At 43.3% G+C, this 17,792-nt stretch overlaps 1 protein-coding gene across 2 annotated transcripts in view; it reads left to right on the top strand.

The window, feature by feature from the left end:
• The window catches only part of cers3 (ceramide synthase 3), a 57,606-nt gene that overhangs the window by 10,496 nt on the left and 29,318 nt on the right, over window positions 1-17,792 (top strand). For both annotated transcript variants that reach the window (XM_003226495.4, XM_008119340.3), the window contains exons 4-7: window positions 10,329-10,447; window positions 13,130-13,187; window positions 14,265-14,315; window positions 14,615-14,707. In XM_003226495.4, coding sequence (XP_003226543.2) covers window positions 10,329-10,447; window positions 13,130-13,187; window positions 14,265-14,315; window positions 14,615-14,707 — 321 coding nt within the window. The remainder of the gene's footprint in view (window positions 1-10,328; window positions 10,448-13,129; window positions 13,188-14,264; window positions 14,316-14,614; window positions 14,708-17,792) is intronic.

The raw sequence follows: 17,792 nt of genomic DNA, 5'->3' as shown, positions 1-17,792 counted from the left end.
GACAGGATTTGTACAGAGAGAGCTTATTTGGGAAGCTTTCTCTGCCCAAGCGAGCTGGTGCCTCCCCAAGCTATACCTCCTAGGATTCCATAGCATTGACCCATAGCAATTAAAGTGGTGCCAAACTAAAGTAAAGGTAAAGGTTTCCCCTGACGTTAAGTCCAGTCATGTCTGACTCTGGGGGTTGGTGCTCATCTCCATTTCTAAGCTGAAGAGCCAGAGTTGTCCATAGACACCTCCAAGGTCATGTGCCAAACTACAGTACATTAATTCTACAGTGTAGATTGCCTTTGGTTCTCTAGGTGTTTTGGATTTCAGCTCCCAGGATTTCTGAGCTTTGGACAAGCTGGCCAGGACTTCTGAGAGATAAGAGTCAGAAATACTTGGAACACCAAAGGTTGGACACTACTAGTGCAGATGCATAATTAGATTCTCCTAATTTCCAGTGCAGCTGCCACAAACCCCATCCAGTTATTTATCTGTATGTGCAATGTAGGAGTGATCTCCTCCCCCCGATTAAAATATTCACCCAGGAACTCATTATCATTGTACTTTTCATGCAACCCACTAGCATCACTCCAACCCACTATCCATGAATTAATCAGAAGGAACAAAGCCTCACAGTCTTACAGAAGGTATTCCGATCTTCTGGGTGGAAGGCTAGAGTTCTTGTTGGTTCCTTTAGTTTTATTCCCAGTTTCAAGACTCTCCATTCTTAGGTCCCTTCCACACAGCTGTATAAAATCCACATTCAACTGGATTATATGGCAGTGTAGACTCAGCCCAGTTCAAAGCAGATATTGTGGATGATCTGCCTTGATATTCTGGAGGCCCTTCCAGACAGCCATATAATCCAGAATATCAAGGTAGAAAATCCCACAATATCTGCTTTGAACTGGGCCATCTGAGTTCACACTGCCATATAACCCAGTTCAAAGAAGATTTTGAACAACTGTATGAAAAGGGCCTGGGTTATATGGCTGTGTGGAAGAGCCCTTAGTCTTCTTCCGTTGTCTTATTGCATCAACAGAGATGGAATAATCGAGTCTTTCATACATCATAGTGGCCCTGAATAGAGTGAGTGAGGCTGGTTTTCCCTTCCGTGGCACTTTCTTGTAGCCTGTCTTCCCAAGGATGATGACGATGATAACAACAACAACAACAACAACAATAGTAATACTTTATTTGTAACGCACCCTATCTCCCCTGGGGGACTCAGGGCAGTTTCCAATAAAAGGCAAACATTCAGTGCCAATAACAAACAACAGATAAACTCAAAAACAATAAATAAAAGCAATTACCATATAAAATTTATAATAACTAATCCAAAAAGTAAAAAAATTTTTAATCAAAATTAACGAATTAGATAAACAAAATATCACACATCATAAACAATTACCACATAATTAAACCAGCAGCTAAAGGGCATTAAAATATGTCTACATTCCATTATTCTGCGCACACCCCTAGTAGGCAATAATAATATTATAATAATAACTTTATTCTTGTATCCTGCCCCATCTTCCCGAGGGGACTCGAGTCAGCTTACATGGGGACCAAGCCCAGCAATCTATCTATCTATCTATCTATCTATCTATCTATCTATCTATCTATCTATCTATCTATATCTATATCCATATCCACATTAAAAGTGAAAACTCATATGTGTGTATGTGGCACAGGTGTCCACTCACACAGACAGCCTCCGGCCTCCACAAACAGGCTATAGTTCCCAGTGCTGAGAAGGCAGCAAGTCACTCTTTTCCACCGACATTGCGGTTACAGTGAGCGCCATGAACATGCAGCCCAACCCCTGCCAATGTCCTCTCCAAACAGTACGGCCCACCATCCAAGGAATGCTTTTGTTTGGGGACTATTTCATCCTAGATTTTGCATTTTCCTCCACCACAGGCAGGCTTCCCAGGGTTCTCCATTGGTGTGAAATTTGCATGACCCCGCCCACTGCCCTTCCCTTTCAAATCTGTCTGCAGAACGAACACAGCAGAGGAGAAGTTTGGGGGATTGACTCCACATGGTGGAAGTTGTAGTTCACCCTGCTTCAGGTCAGAGCACTGTGACTCCTACTGCAGAATTTAGAGTTGTAGTTCACCTACACCCAGAATGCTATGAACCCAAACAATGATGGGTCTGGACCAAACCTGCACTGCATACAAGATATGCCCAGATTTGAATACTGGTAGGTTTTGAGGGGAAATGGCCTGGACATTTGGGAGTAGTAGGTACTGGGATTTATAGTTCACCTGCAATGAATGAGAACTCCAAACCCCACCAGTGATGGATCAGGACCAAACTTGGCACAAAGAGCCCCCAAAACCAACAGAACATATTGGACAAGTTTGGGGGAAAGGGAGTTATAGTTCACCTACATCCAAAGAAACAGTGATCCCCACCAACAATGGACCGGAACCAAACTTCACACAGAAAAGCCTCATGAACAACTAAACATACTGCAGGAGTTTGTGGGAATGGGCCTTGGATCTGGGAGTTTTAGTTCACCCTCATCCAAAGAGCACTGAACCCAGTCAACGACGGATCTGGACCACACTTGACACGGAGAACCAAAATGGCCAACTTTGAATACTGGCAGGTTTGGGGAGGATTGACCCATGATTCTGGGAATTGTAGTTCACCCACTCCAAACTGAGAATACCTAATATTCAAAGACAAACAATGCCTTTTTCAATGCCGCCGGGTCCCCAAGCTAGTATACAGTAAGATACAACATAAAATACATTCCAATTACAACAAATTAATGCATCAGAACTATAAAATCACAACATCACACAATAAAAGTCTAGCCAGTGGCCAAGGGCGATGCAATATTGGGACAGGGGAATAAAATTATAGTTGTGCAATATATTAGGAGCACTAATAACATGGGCCAGTGATAAAGTACAGAGGCTAGGATATGGGTAGGGGTAGGTACTTAGTCAATTGTTCTTAATCGAAGGCGGCTTGAAAAAATCAGGTTTTCAAATCTTTTTGGAATGAGGCCAAGGTGGAAGCTAATTTGATTTCTCTCGGAAGGGAGTTCCAGAGCTGGGGGGCCACAACCGAGAAGACCCTCTCAACAACAACAACTCTTTATTGATTAGTCAATTTTGACCATATCAAAACATGTGAAACATACAAAACATACACACTTACCCATACATAGAGTAAATGTATTTACATTTTTTTTATTTACAGCATTTATATTCTGCCCTTCTCACCCCGAAGGGGACTCAGGGCGGATCACATTACACATATAGGCAAACATTCAATGCCTTTTAACATAGAACAAAGACAGACAAACATAGGCTCTGAGCGGGCCTCGAACTCATGACCTCCTGGTCAGAGTGATTCATTGCAGTGATTCATTTCAGCTGCTCTCCAGCCTGCGCCACAGCCCGAGCCCAACCATGTAAAACCATGTAAAAACAAAGCATCCCGGCCTACTGGCCTACCAACCCACTCCTAGGTAGCTGTGCAAATACAGAATAAATTGATTAAAATTAAAATTAATTATTCCCTTAAGGTAAGGTTTAAGCAGGGGGCAGGGGTACGTAAAACTAGTGGCTTGTCCATAGTAAATTTTAAATTTGGATTTTGTTATTGGCATGAATATCACAGCTGTCCGCTTCCATCTTCTTGCGGATGGCCAGCGCTTTTTGTGTAAAAAGGGTCAGTTTTAAAATAGCGTTTTTATCTGAACCCTGTAGAAGGATGTGCAGTTTCTCCTTATTCTCTAAATGAGTGTGGTTCTCCAGCAGAGGCTCTAAATAGAAAGATCGAATCCTGTTGTAATAGAGGCATTTTAAGAAAAAGTGTTCTGAGTCCTCCACTTCTGCATCTGCCTGATGGCACCCACAGGTTCTCTTCGTATAGGGGATATTCTGACGTCTACCTAGCTTAGACATAATGTTGAGTTGCTCGAATCTAACACGGGTAAAAAGTTTTCTAATATATAGTGGAAGTGTAAAAAAGAAGTAGGTTTCCATGCCCACGTTGCATTTAAATTTAGCCAGAAGACCCTCTCCTTTGTCCCCTCTAACCGCATTTGAGACGGTGGTGGGAGCGAGAGAAGGGCCTCCCCCGTAGATCGTAAAGTTCATGCAGGTTCGTAATAGGAGATATATAAAAATGTACTATCCTTTGGAGATAGCGAAGATAGGGAAAGAGGTGCAAATATGAAATATGAAGAAGGACATTTATGCAAATGCCTATAAGCAGAAGAGGGCACATTATTTTGCATACTCACTTCACTTAGTTGATCCCTCGTAGCTCGAGGACGATTGTCTTCCATTCTTGGTGTCTTGGGGGTGGGTTCTTAGGTGGCTGAAGAGACCTATTCTTGACCCGCATATTCTCCTACAGTGAGGACATCGGTTTCCAGGTGGAAGGCGGTCCCGGTTGGGGTTAGCTTGATGCTCCTTCCTCTTGGCACGTTTCTCCCTTAAACCCTCCGTTCGTGCCTCTTCGAACTCCGCAGCACTGCTGGTTACAGCTGACCTCCAGTTAGAGCGCTCAAGGGCTAGGGCTTCCCAGTTCTCAGTGTCTATGCCACAGTTTTTAAGGTTGGCTTTGAGCCCATCTTCAAATCTCTTTTCCTGCCCACCAACATTACGTTTCCCATTCTTGAGTTCAGAGTAGAATAGCTGCTTTGGGAGACGGTGATCGGGCATTCAGACAACGTGGCCAGTCCAGCGGAGTTGATGGCGTAGGAGCATCGCTTCATTGCTGGTGGTCTTTGCTTCTTCCAGCACGCTGACATTTGTCCGCCTGTCTTTCCAAGAGATTTGCAGGATTTTCCAGAGGCAACGCTGATGGAAACGCTCCAGGAGTTTGGTGTGACATCTGTAGACCGTCCACGTTTCGCAGGCGTAGAGCAGGGTTGGGAGGACAATGGCTTTGTAAACAAGCACCTTGGTTTATCTACGGATGTCCCGGTCATCAAACACTCTCTGCTTCATACGGAAAAATGCTGCACTCGCAGAGCTCAGGCGGTGTTGTATTTCAGTGTCGATGTTGACTTTTGTGGAGAGGTGGCTGCCAAGGTAGCGGAAATGGTCAACATTTTCTAATGTTACACCGTTAAACTGTATTCCTGGCTTTACAGAGGGATTAGCTGGTGCCTGTTGGAAGAGCACTTTGGTTTTCTCGATGTTCAGTGAGAGGCCGAGCTTCTCGTCTGCTTCTGCGAACGTGTTTAGAGTGGCTTGTAGGTCTTCTTCTGAATGCGCACAGACTACGTTGTCATCAGCATATTGGAGTTCTATAACAGATGTTGTGGTGACCTTGGTTTTGGCTCTCAGTCTGCTGAGGTTAAATAGCTTGCCATCTGTCCGATAGATGATTTCCACTCCGGTGGGAAGCTTCCCATCAACAAGATGAAGTATCATAGCGATGAAGATGGAAAATAAGATAGGGGCAATAACACATCCCTGCTTGACACCTGATTCCACCTTAAATGAGTCACTTTGGGAGCCGTTGCTGTCCAAGACTGTTGCCATCATGTCATCATGGAGGAGCCGCAGGATGTTCACAAATTTGTCAGGGCACCCGGTATTTTGGAGGATGGTCCAGAGAGCATTTTGCATACTATTTAATAGCAGAATATGCGTGCACCTTACAAATCTGCGGACGAGTGGATGGGATTGCATGAAAACCGCACAGACCATACGGAGACGTCCTCCTGATTTCAGAGGCTTTGGGATAATGGGGTGAAGTGGGTTTCAACTCCCCTTGATCCTAATCTCTCTCCTAATCCTCCTGCTCTTGGGTTGCTTATCCCAGGCCCTTGGGAAGGAAGGAAGGAGTGGTTACGTGTCTAGATACAAATCTCAGCAGAAGAACTTGGAAAATCTGAGAATTCAAAGGCCATGTGGGTGTATGAAGCGGAGGCTCACCTGCTTTACCTCTTTGTGCTTGGTTGCATCAAAACATGTCCTTTGTTTCTTTCTGGTTTTCCTTGCCTGACTCATTTCTAGGGAGGGAGCCAGGCCAGTGGGAAAAAACAATCTCATGCAGGGAGGTAAGATGAGAGATAGGTTTAGCAGGGCTCTCCCTAATCTTGTCATGCCAGTTTCCCTGCAAAATGCAACAACGGGGACAGCAAAACAATACATCTTCATTCCGGTTGTTTAGTAATCAGTGTGCACCATCCGGTAGATTTGGCACCTGCTCAAGATACAAATCCTTAGATTCCATAGTTACACTGCTTTAATTCTACAGTGTAGATCAGACATGGGCAAACTTCGGCCCTCCAGGTGTTTTGGACTTCAACTCCCACAATTCCTAACAGCCAGTAGGCTGTTAGGAATTGTGGGAGTTGAAGTCCAAAACACCTGGAGGGCCGAAGTTTGCCCATGCCTGGTATAGATGCATAGATAGCAAGGGTGGGAAACTTGTGATCCTCTTATTGTTATTGGACTCTAAGTCCCATCATTCCCAACTAACATGGACATCAGTAAGAAGTGATGGAACTTGGAACTCAATAGTATCTGGAGGGCTGCAGGTTTCCCATCCCTGGCATAGAAAACATATGAGATATTGATGTGAAGCTTGGGAACGTCTCTCAAGGAAAATGTTATCACAAATGGATCGACGGATCCATTGAATCACACTACCAAACGTTCTGTGTTGTTTGAGAATTTTGCCAATGGTGCTTCCCTTGTCATTTATTGTGACAACAAAATTAAGCGCTGTGCAACAGGGCATACTTTCAAAACCCACACATTGGACCCTTTAGTGTTATCGTTCCCTTCTGACATCCACCACACGTTCAATCACACCCTTTTACTCAGCGTGGATTAATTCAGGGTTAAGTAATCTCATAATGTCACAACCGTGTAATCTGTTTAGGTGCCATTGCTTGGATGATTTGTAATCACAAAGTGCTTAAAATCTGAAAAAGATTAAGACTCCCGCACACGCCACCTATAATTAAGCGTTCCTTGAAATTGTTGGGAGAAGCATTCACCTTTGCGATGGCCTCAAGATCGGATCCTCTTTGTGGCGAGAGACCTTGAAGAAATGACCAAAGGTGTGGAAGGGAATTCCCAAATGATCCTTCGACACCCCGGTATCTCATAAGCACGTATGCTAAAATGGGCTACAGCCATGACATTTTTATCCTGTCATGTACTCATTAGCCTTCTTTGTGTCTGTTGTAACTAGTAAGATGGTTCCTCCAAAGAAAAGTGTAGAGATGCTTGCCGATGGCAAAATCTAGTCAGGCGGAGGGCATTGTGCATTATGTGTTGAATTGTCCTCTGCATTGTGGTTGCAAGGAAAGATTTCCAAGGCCTTTTGCTGACCAATGACAATGGGAATAAATAAATAATAAATAACTTTTAAAAAAATTCCCCCAAAAGGATTTTTTTATTAATCATTATTATTTTATAATACATAATCATAGTTACAATACATTTTCCTTTTCCATTCCCTTCTCCCTCCCCACACCCACCCCACCCCCTTCCCTGTTGACAACTTAAACCTTTTTTTCTTTGTTACATGAGCCTTCTTTCCATTCTATCCAATTTTTTCTTCCAGCTTTTGTCATATGGCTTAACAACTTAACTTAATAACTTTATTTTTGTATCCCGCCTCCATCTCCCCAAAGGGACTTGGGACGGTTTACAAATGGCACAAGATGCCTAAAACAATGTTGGATTATGGTTGTATGTGTATGAAATGTAAATCAAGTGTTTCTGCTGTTTTTGCAAGAGTGTGTGTTTCAGCAATAAAACAGTTAACAGCAGGCTAGTTTTGACTGACAGCCTGTTGTGACTGCTGTTGACCTATCAGGCATGGTTTCTGGCTTTGGATGTTGGAACTTCCTGCAGACTGAGGAATGTGTTTTCTTATCTCTGTGTGTGTTGAGCTGTACTTGCCGAGGCAAGAGGCTGAAAATAAATGCCAGCTCAGAGCGATGGCTTTTGCTGTGCTTTGTAAATATGTTTATAGATATTGAATAAATGTTTGGACTTCAGACTACAGATGTGTTTGAGTCTGACATTTGAACAGAGCAATTGGTGTGGCAGACAATTACAACCAATTCATCAGGGTGCTGGAGAAGATGATTGATGGAGCTTGATGAAATCCACCCAGCACGCACCCTGACCTCCACAGATGACAAACAACGCATAAAATAAACACACAGTACAATATAAAATAAAAACCACTCGTACATAAAACAACAATTTGAACTCAGAACAGCACCAATATCCTAAAGTGTCTTCTGTCATAAAAACATGGCCAACTGTAAGGTAAAGGTGAAGGTTTTCCCCTGCCATTAAGTCCAGTCGTGTCCAACTCTTGGGGTTGGTGCTCATCTCCATTTCTAAGCCGAAGAGCCAGCGTTGTCCGTAGACACCTCCAAGGTCATGTGGCCACTGACATGACTGCATGGAACACTGTTATCTTCCTGCCGGAGTGGTACCTATTGAACTACTCACATTTGCATGTTTTCAAACTGCTAGGTTGGCAGACGCTGGGGCTAGCAGCAGGTGTTCACTCTGCTCCCCGGATTCGAACCTGTGACCTTTCGGTCCGCAAGTTCATCAACTCAGCGCTCTAATACGCTACACCATCGGGGGCTCCATGGCCAACAAGAAGAAAGGAAAGGGATAGTGCAAGTTGTAGCTAAGGAAGAAGGGAATGGCATAAAAGTGCTGTGCAGAGCATTGGGCCAGACATTCTCAAAAGCTTGTCTAAACATCCAAGTCTTCAATTCCCTCCGGAAGGAGGATAGGGTGAGAGCCTGCCTAATCTCCCTGGGGAGGGAGTTCCAAATCCGGGGGGTCACCACCGAAAAGGCCCTCTCCCTTGTCCCCACCAACTGTGCTTGTGATGGTGGCGGGACCACGAGAAGAGCTTCCCCGGCAGATCTTAATGCTCATGCAGGTACATAGGTGGGATGCAGTCACGAAGATAGGCAGGGCCTGAACCGTTTAGGGCAGGGGTCCCCAAACTAAGGCCCGGAGGCCAGATGCAACCCTCCAAGGTCATTTACCTGGCCCCTGCTCTCAATTTTAGACTTAGGCTCGCCCAAAGTCTGAAATGACTTGGAAGGCACACAACAACAACAATCCTACTTAACTTGACTATCTCATTGGCCAGAAGCAGGCCCACACTTCCCATTAAAATCCTGATACGTTTACTATATGTTGGTTAAAATTGTTTTTATTTTTAAATATTGTATTGTTATTATTGCTACGGTAATAATGGAATATATTGTGTATACATATAATATTGATACTGATATTATAATGTCATACAATATAATACTAATAATAACGCAACATAATAATATTAATTATACATTATATATTAAATGTAATATTACTAATAATATTACAGTATAGTGGTATAATACAATATAGTAATATATAATGCGAATATTGTGCTATGCCATTAATATAATATATTGTATGTACGTACAATTTATAAGACGCTCTTGAGTCCCATTCGGGGCGAGAGAGGGCAGGATATAAATGTAGTAAATAAATGAATAAATAATTGTTGTTGGGAGGGGGGGGGTTGCACTACAAATAAGTGTGCAGTGTGCATAGGAATTTGTTTGTATTTTTTTTCCAAATGATAATTCGGCCCCTCAACCGTCTCAGGGACTATGAACCGGCCCTCTACTTTAAAAGTTTGAGGACCCCTGGTTTACGGCTTTATAGGTGATTACGTGTACTTTGAATTGGGACCGTAAACTTATCGGCAGCCAGTGGAACTGTTTTAATAGGGGTGTTGTCCGTTTTCTATAATTAACTCCAATTAGCAACCTGGCTGTAGTACAATTGTACTACAGTTGTAGTACAACTGTACCAGTTGTAGTTTCCGGGCCATCTTCAAAGGCGGCCCCACGTAGAGTGTGTTGCAGTAATCCAACCTGGATGTAACTAAGACATGGACCACCAAGTCCAAGTAAGACCCTCTTGTAGAATCGGTTTAATTTTTGCTGACGGACTCCGATGAATATGTAACATATAAAGCGTCTCTTTTTGCCTTGGCAGGGGAAAAAAAGACCAGAATATAAGAATTAGATAAAATTACCATAAATTGTCATGGAGACTCAGAAGTGCTAATTTGATTTCTAACAAGTGCTAATTTATCTTAACACTTTTATTATTTGCACTGGCATGATAATAACCTTTGTTTCGTGTCTTCACTTCCTCATTTACTCTGAACGTACATTCTTGTACATTTTGCAGCTTTTTGTCACGGGCTTGAAATGATTGTATCTTAGTTGGCAACCTGCGCCTTTTCAAGCTTTACTGCCACTGATTTTCTCTTCCTTTCTCCCTGACTTCTTCTAGTCAGAGATACGTGGATTAGCCAAAAAGTGTAATTGGACTATGCACCTGGTAGAAAAATGGTTCAGGCGGCGACGAAATCTAGAAATCCCAACTTTACACAAGAAATTTCAAGAGGCTTGGTAAGAGGCAGCAATGCCAAATCTATATTATATTTCTGTCTGTAGTGTGTTTCTCAGGAAATGTAGAAACAAAGCATGAGAGATGGATTGCCAGTTTGGAACTCTTTACTCTGTCGAGCCGGGGTGTCAAACTCATTTTCATTGAGAGACGCATCAGCCGTAAGGTTGCTTTGAGCCACTGAATCCATGCACAGAGAATCTGTGGATACAGAGGCCCAACCGTATATTTTGACATAGTGATCAATGTTGCTGTAGCACAACTCTCATCAGCTCTAGTCATGATGTCTAATGATGAGGAATATAGAAGTCTAGCTTCTGAAGGTCTTCATAATATGGCACAGCGTGCCGGATTCAGCCCACAAACGTTGAGTTTGACACATGTGCTGGAGAGGATGAATGGGGAACGTCTGGTCCTTTAGCTGTTGCAGGATTGCAGTGCCCATTATCAGGCTGATGGAAGTTCTGGCTCAGCTATATCCTCAGAGCCTCGTGGCCACATGGAAAATCTTATTTATTGATGCATTTATGTTGCGTCATCAGTATAGACAACACTTTGCACGAAGGTTTTCAAGTTGTGGCAGTTCTTTGCACTCATGCTTACAGCTTAATAGGAAATAGCACACAAGGAAAGGCAGGTATATCCACTTTATTTATATCCTGCCCTATTATTATTATTATTATTATTATTATTATTATTATTATTTGAAATAACAAGATGAGTCCACAACAGACACTCTGCTGGCTGTTGTATTGGATCACACATCGGACACTTCCCAAGTGTCTAGGACTATGTGATGTATCGGCGAATAATGTGGCCAGATCCCAGTAAGGTAGCCTTCTGTAGCTGGCAGGTGGGGATTTTGTCAGCACCGATTGTGTTTAAGTGCAGGCCAAGGTCTTTAGGCATTGCACCCAGTGTGCCCATCACCACTGGGACCACCTTGACTGGCTTGTGCCAGAGTCTTTGCCATTCGATCTTTAAGTCCTCATATCATATCAGCTTTTCCAGTTGTTTCTCCTCAATCCTGCTGTCACCTGGGATTGCAACATTGACAATCCATACTTTGTTTTTTAACACAATTGTGAGGTCAGGAGTCTTGTGCTCCAAAACCCTGTCTGTCTGAATTTGGAAGTCCCAGAGTAGCTTGACATGTTCATTCTCTGTAACTTTTTCCCGGCTTGTGATCCCACCAGTTCTTTGTTGCAGGCAGATGGTATTTGTGGCACAATTTCCAATGAATCATCTGAGCAACGGTGTTATGCCTCTGCTTGTAGTCTGCCTGTGCAATCTTCTTGCAGCAGCTGAGGATGGGATTTATTGTTTTATCTGCTTCCTTGCAGAGTCTACATTTGGGATCTGTCGTTGACAGATCCCAAATTAAATTGTTGTTGTTGTTGTTGTTGTTGTTGTTGTTGTTGTTATTATGTATTTGTACCCTACTTTATCTCCCCCGAAGGAGACTCAAAGCAGTTGGGTTTTTTTATTGTGTCAGAAGTGAATTGAAGCAAGTCACTTGTGGTGTGAGAGAATTGGCTGTCTACAGAGACGTTGCCCAGGGGACAACCGGATATGTATCATCCTGTTGGGAGGCTTCTCTCATGTCCCTGCATGGGAAGCTAGGGCTGACGAATGGGAGCTCGCCATGTCCTGCAGATTCGAACCACCATCCTTTCGGTCAGCAGTTCAGCCGACACAAGGGTTTAACCCATTGCGCCACCGAGGTTGGAATGAAGGGAGGGCCTTTCATCTGCTATTGGGATTAGGCACCATGGAGCAGTGCCTGACTATTCTTACAAATTACATGATCAACAGAGATTACTCAGAGTCAAGTCTGAGTAATTAACGGCCATAGTCTGAAAGTGAATGCTGAGAAAGGTGAATGGTGGTCAGTTTTTCCATAATTCATCATTATTGGGCATGTAAACTTCCCAACTATCTGCTCCATGCAGCTTCCCACAGGTTGTTTGTGTATCTTACATCATTCCATCTCCACTGTACAGCATAATGGCTTTTAAAATTGAATCTTGTTAGTCTTCCATGGGTCGTTATAGGTACTAATTGCAGATGGGGATGGGTGCCACTTTGTTGTCCCTCTTGCTTCTTCAATTTCTTTTTCAGCTCCCAGAATAGCAAAACCAATTTTAACATTTAGTTTTGAAAATGGAGCCATAAGTGCCAAAAATCCAATAGTACCTTTGAAGTAAGTTCTACCAAATAAAGCAAATGTATGTCCAGGTAAACATGCACATAGTCATAGTCTTCAAAGGGAAAGCCATGTCCGTCTGGCTCTATATGCAAAGGGATCTTGTCGCATCTTTGAGACTGATTGAGAGACTTAAATCTTTTGTAGACTTAAATCTGTACCCTTTGCATACACATTGCCTGTATATACTAGTATCCTCTTTTAGAGCCTGTTATATTTACTCTTGTAGCTGCTCCAGAATATTTTGTAATCATCATACCCCTCCGTTTGAAATTGTGATTGGAAATGAAGCTGCAAACTGGTTTGAACTAACTAAGATCAACAGAAATCCTGAATGCAAAGGCATGGATATTAATGCAAAAGAGAGCAAGAAGTCTCCTAAGAACATTATGAAAAATGAAAAAGAACATTATCCTTGCACTAGGTTCTGTGTTTGCGCGCGCGTGCCGTTTCTGATCTGATTTCATTTATTTTACAGTTGGCGATTTGTATTCTATACTACCTCATTTACTGCTGGAATTATATTTCTCTATGATGTAAGTTCAATAGGAAATTATAGTCACACTTTAATAAAAAAACCTTCAACCAAAATGTAACCTACTTTCTCAAGACTTGCCACGAGTTCTATGTTTGGATTTGGGTCAAATCATGCTTCCATGCAAGGCAAATGTTTGGGAAATTTGAAGAGAAAGCTTAGACCAGGGCTTCTCAAACTTTTTCAGCCACTGAGCCCTTTTTGAGGCACCTTCCTGCCTTGTTGGCATGTGTCCGCACTGCTACAATGCAAGGGAAGTGGCAGCATTTGGGTTTTTCCTGTGTTTTTTTTAACCAGGCTTGCAGCTGTATTAAGCAGCTTTCCCCAAGTTCATCCAGACGTGCCCATGTACATTTTGCGGCTAATCCGACCCTACACCAACCTAAATGTTCCATGTAAACGGGGCCTCGGTGACCATCAGTCGCCATCCAAATCAAATCCTCTCCACATTTTTTTCAGTGTTCTGCTGCTAAGAGATACAGGAGATACAGGAGATACAGTTAAAGAAATACAGGAGATAAGTGATAATATGTCAGAAGTGACTTTCCAAAATCTTTCCCCACAAACACCACTAGAGAGGGATAGTGAGATTTCTTGCCTGGCATTGCACATTAGCGAATTCGGTGAACAAAGACCTTTTCTCTCCCTTCCTCTTGTCGTCACACCACCACCACCTATTTCTTTCCATGGCCAAGTTGGAGACACACTCCCTAGCCTTTTTCTGGCTTGTTTTTTGATATTGAGATCTCCAGATAAGCGTTCAGTTAGCCTTACTTCCAGCTAAATGGGAATGGGGTTGCAAATTGACCTTGCCAGCTCATAATTGCACAACCATTGAAAACAAATGCTGCCTGTTTATCCATCTTTATGGTGTTTGGAATGATTTGTATATTACGGTCCACACACTCTTCAAAGGATCTTGTTACTATCCATATAGGGCTGAGCTGAGGGCAATATAAGGCTACTGATTTAATGGTAGAAAGGTGCACACATTGATGTGCACACTGTGTTCCAATGGCCTCATAATGTGGGCAGTAATAATTATGATTTTCTGTCTAATATTCTGTGTTCCTTCCAGAAACCCTGGTTCCATGATATCTGGCTGGTGTGGCTGAACTATCCATTTCATGTGAGTGATGTCCATTCTTGATTCTGTCCTCTTTCTGAAGAAATATCCATGTCAGATCCTTTGTCTGGCTGTGGATGTTGGATTTGGTTTCAGATGCCTTTTGGAAAATATGTTTTGTAGACAACCAGTAACAGAAGCACTGGACACTCCAGAAGGGTCATTCCTTTTCAGAATCCACGACTGAGCGGGTCTTCCAACCCTCATGTGGTGAAACCTTAGTCCAGATTGAAACCAATACACCACGCGGCCTGCTTTGCACAAAAAGCATTCACGAGCATCTTCTTTTTTCCTATTTGCAGTCAGTTCTGCCATCCCAGTATTGGTACTACATGCTTGAGATGAGTTTTTACTGGTCGTTGCTGTTTACTCTTGGAATCGACACCAAAAGGAAGGCAAGTCATGACAAGGATTTGTATTTTTATTTTCCTCCAATATTGCGCAACTTTTACTACCTTTTGTTGGGGAGATGGAAATGTTTCCGCTCTCGCCTTCCACGGGAAATTTATTCCTCAAGAATCCAAAAAGGATGTTACAAAGGTAGGGTTGCCTATGTTTCATTTTGGTACTGTATAGCATTACATAATGTAAAGCATCCAACATATTTATTCATTCATTTATTTACAGTATTTATATTCCGCTCTTCTCACCCCAAACGGGACTCAGGGCGGATTATAATGCACATATATATGGCAAACATATATATACAACATATAGACAGACACAGAGGCAATTTAACATTTTCCAGCTTCTGGCTTCATGAGGGTATGCTCAGTTCCGGCCACAAGGGGAGCTGCTGCTTCATCGTCCACTTGTGACACCGAGTCCTTGATGGTAGTACTTCCTCATTCCTTTCCGCACACTACTGGCAGTTTTTATGGAGTCGTAAATTAGTTAAATTAGCCTCCCCGCATAAAGCGGTACCTAAAATTTTCTACTCAACAGATGCAACTGTTTTTCGAGCTGCTTAGGTGTGTAGTAAGCTAAGCTATTAACGGTCAGGAGCTCAATCCGACCTAGGCTTCGATCCCATGACCTCTCGGTCAGTAGTGATTTATTGCAGCTGGGTACTAACCAGCTGTGCCACAACCTTTTAAGAATAATGTTTTGCATGGTGGCACAGTGTGTTAAAGTGCTGAGCTGCTGAACTTGTGAACCAAAAAGTCCCAGGTTCAAATCCCAAGAGCAGAATAAGCGCCCGCTGTTAGCCCCAGCTCCTGCCAACCTAGCAGTTCGAAAACATGCAAATGTGTAGTAGGTAACGGCGCTCCATGCAGTCATGCCGGCCACATGACCTTGGAGATGTCTACGGACAACGCCGGCTCTTCAGCTTAGAAATGGAGATGAGAGCACCAACCCCCAGAGTTGGTCACGACTGGACTTAACGTCAGGGGAAACCTTTACCTTTACTATATCTATATGATTTTATTTGTATCAGTTTCCATTTCTAGAAGATGCCTTGATTCCCAGCTTGATCTAATGACAGGATTGGCTTTGCTTCTAGTAAAAAAAAAGTCTGTTGTAGTTTACTCAAAATCAAGATAGTTTTTTAAAATTCAATTAGCTTCAACATTACCTACTAAGAAGGCTGGGTTAACGTGTCTTTCTCCACTCCCTTCAGTCTTGACAATATACGGGATTGATTGACTGTAATTTTAGTCTGCCTGATAAGACAAAGTTTTCTGGGATGATTGCATGAAGTAAGCGTTTTGGCTTAGACTTTTAGCAAGAGCTGGGCCCACAATCATGTTGCAGAAGATGCTCAGCAAATATCTGGAAGGCATCCAGTCTTTGAGGGTAATCTGTGAGATCAGTCAGATTCGAGCCGCCATCACAGCATCTAGATAGCACTGTGGCACAGAAACCTGGCACTGGGACAAAGCAAATGTTCAATTTCTTCCTACCGGTTGCATTTTGGAAAGCTATTTAATAATGTATGGAAATGTGCAAGTTGCTAGTGGTGAGATACTCCTCCCTAGCCCAGACTGAACAACTAGCTTGAACTGCATCATTTGCCAAATTGCGTCTTATACCTTTATGGCAACAGACATATCACTTTCCTCCTGCAAATTTCAGCTGGTGGATAAGAGTAAATATAGGGCCGGGCTGTGGCGCAGCTGGCTAGTAACCAGCTGCAATAAATCACTACTGACTGAGAGGTTATGTGATGAACCATGGGCCTTGTAGTCCTGCTCAGGACATTGTAATCCCTGATGAAGATGAAAACTTGGGTTTTTTACCTTCCCAGTCTGAACTGGATTCCTCTCAGCCAGATCCTTCCCAGGCAGATCTGGAAACCTTGCACCTGCAAGAAAGTTGTGCCCCAGAAGTATGTCAAACAACCCCAGAGCCTACTTCTCCCGTGTTCTTGCGCCGGGAGTTTTGTAAACAACAGAGAAGTTTGGATTCAGCTTCGCGCAGGAGTGCGAGGATAGCAGCTAAGAATGTTGCCAATTAACATTGGTTCTCGTGAGAATCTTTAAGGAGTTTAACATCTGGTCTCAGAGTTTAGCTTTCGTTTCTGATTCCCAGAGAACCGCTTTGGTGAGAAAGTTGGACTCTATATAGGTGTTTTGCCCGCGTAGCAACTTCGCGGAGTCAATTCGTCAGCCTACGGAGCGAGTTGTGTCTGGACAGCGCGCTCCGATTCAAGCCTCGCTTCAGCTCAAGCCTTGCCTTGCTATCCAGCCTTCGCCTTGCTTCCCAGCCTTTGTTTACCTACGGACTTTGCCTTGTTTCCCAGGACTAATCCTTGCCTTGATTCACGGATTTTACCAAGTTATTCCACGGACCTTGTTCTTGTTCTTAGTTACCTTGTTCCACGTTCAAGCCTTGTTTCAAGTATCAAGTTATTTCCTAGCCACGCTCAAGTTTTATGGACTAAGGACCTTGTCATCTCCCCTCACTTTGCTTGGCAAAGTGAGTGTTTCGGTTATTGGATTACAACTTTGGACCTTAATATTTCTTATTGGACATTGCTTTTTTGGACTAATTCTGACCTTTCCTGAAGGGTCTAATTCTGGACTATTTTCTATACTTGTTTTTATTAACTTTATATATTCCTTCAATAAAGATATTAGTTAGATTCTGGCCTCTGTGAATGGTTATTGGTGCCTCTGCCGCCTGGGTCGTGACAGTTTGACTCCGCCACCCATAAGCACCAACTAACCGAGGCCAGGATGTCTACCGGAGCCGCGCCGGCTGGACAGCCGCTCAGCTACACCATCAGCAAGGACGAAGTGGACCGCATCCGTGACAGACTCAACGCGCAGGATGGAGAAATAAAAGGGTTGAGGGAGCGCGGAGTTCGCCTCCCGGCCATGGCGTTGCCTACCAAGTTTTCTGGAGAAGCTGCTAAGGTTCATGTTTTCCGCCGCCAATGTCAAGCTTATCTAGAGGCCCGTGATGCCGAGTTTCCCCAAGAAGACATCAAGGTGGCGTGGGTCTACAGTCTTCTAGACGGACCAGCGGCTAGCTGGG

Source organism: Anolis carolinensis, unplaced genomic scaffold (genome assembly GCF_035594765.1).
Source record: "Anolis carolinensis isolate JA03-04 unplaced genomic scaffold, rAnoCar3.1.pri scaffold_11, whole genome shotgun sequence".
In the NCBI taxonomy this organism is placed as follows: domain Eukaryota; kingdom Metazoa; phylum Chordata; class Lepidosauria; order Squamata; family Dactyloidae; genus Anolis; species Anolis carolinensis.
This window is presented reverse-complemented; position numbering and strand designations above follow the sequence as displayed.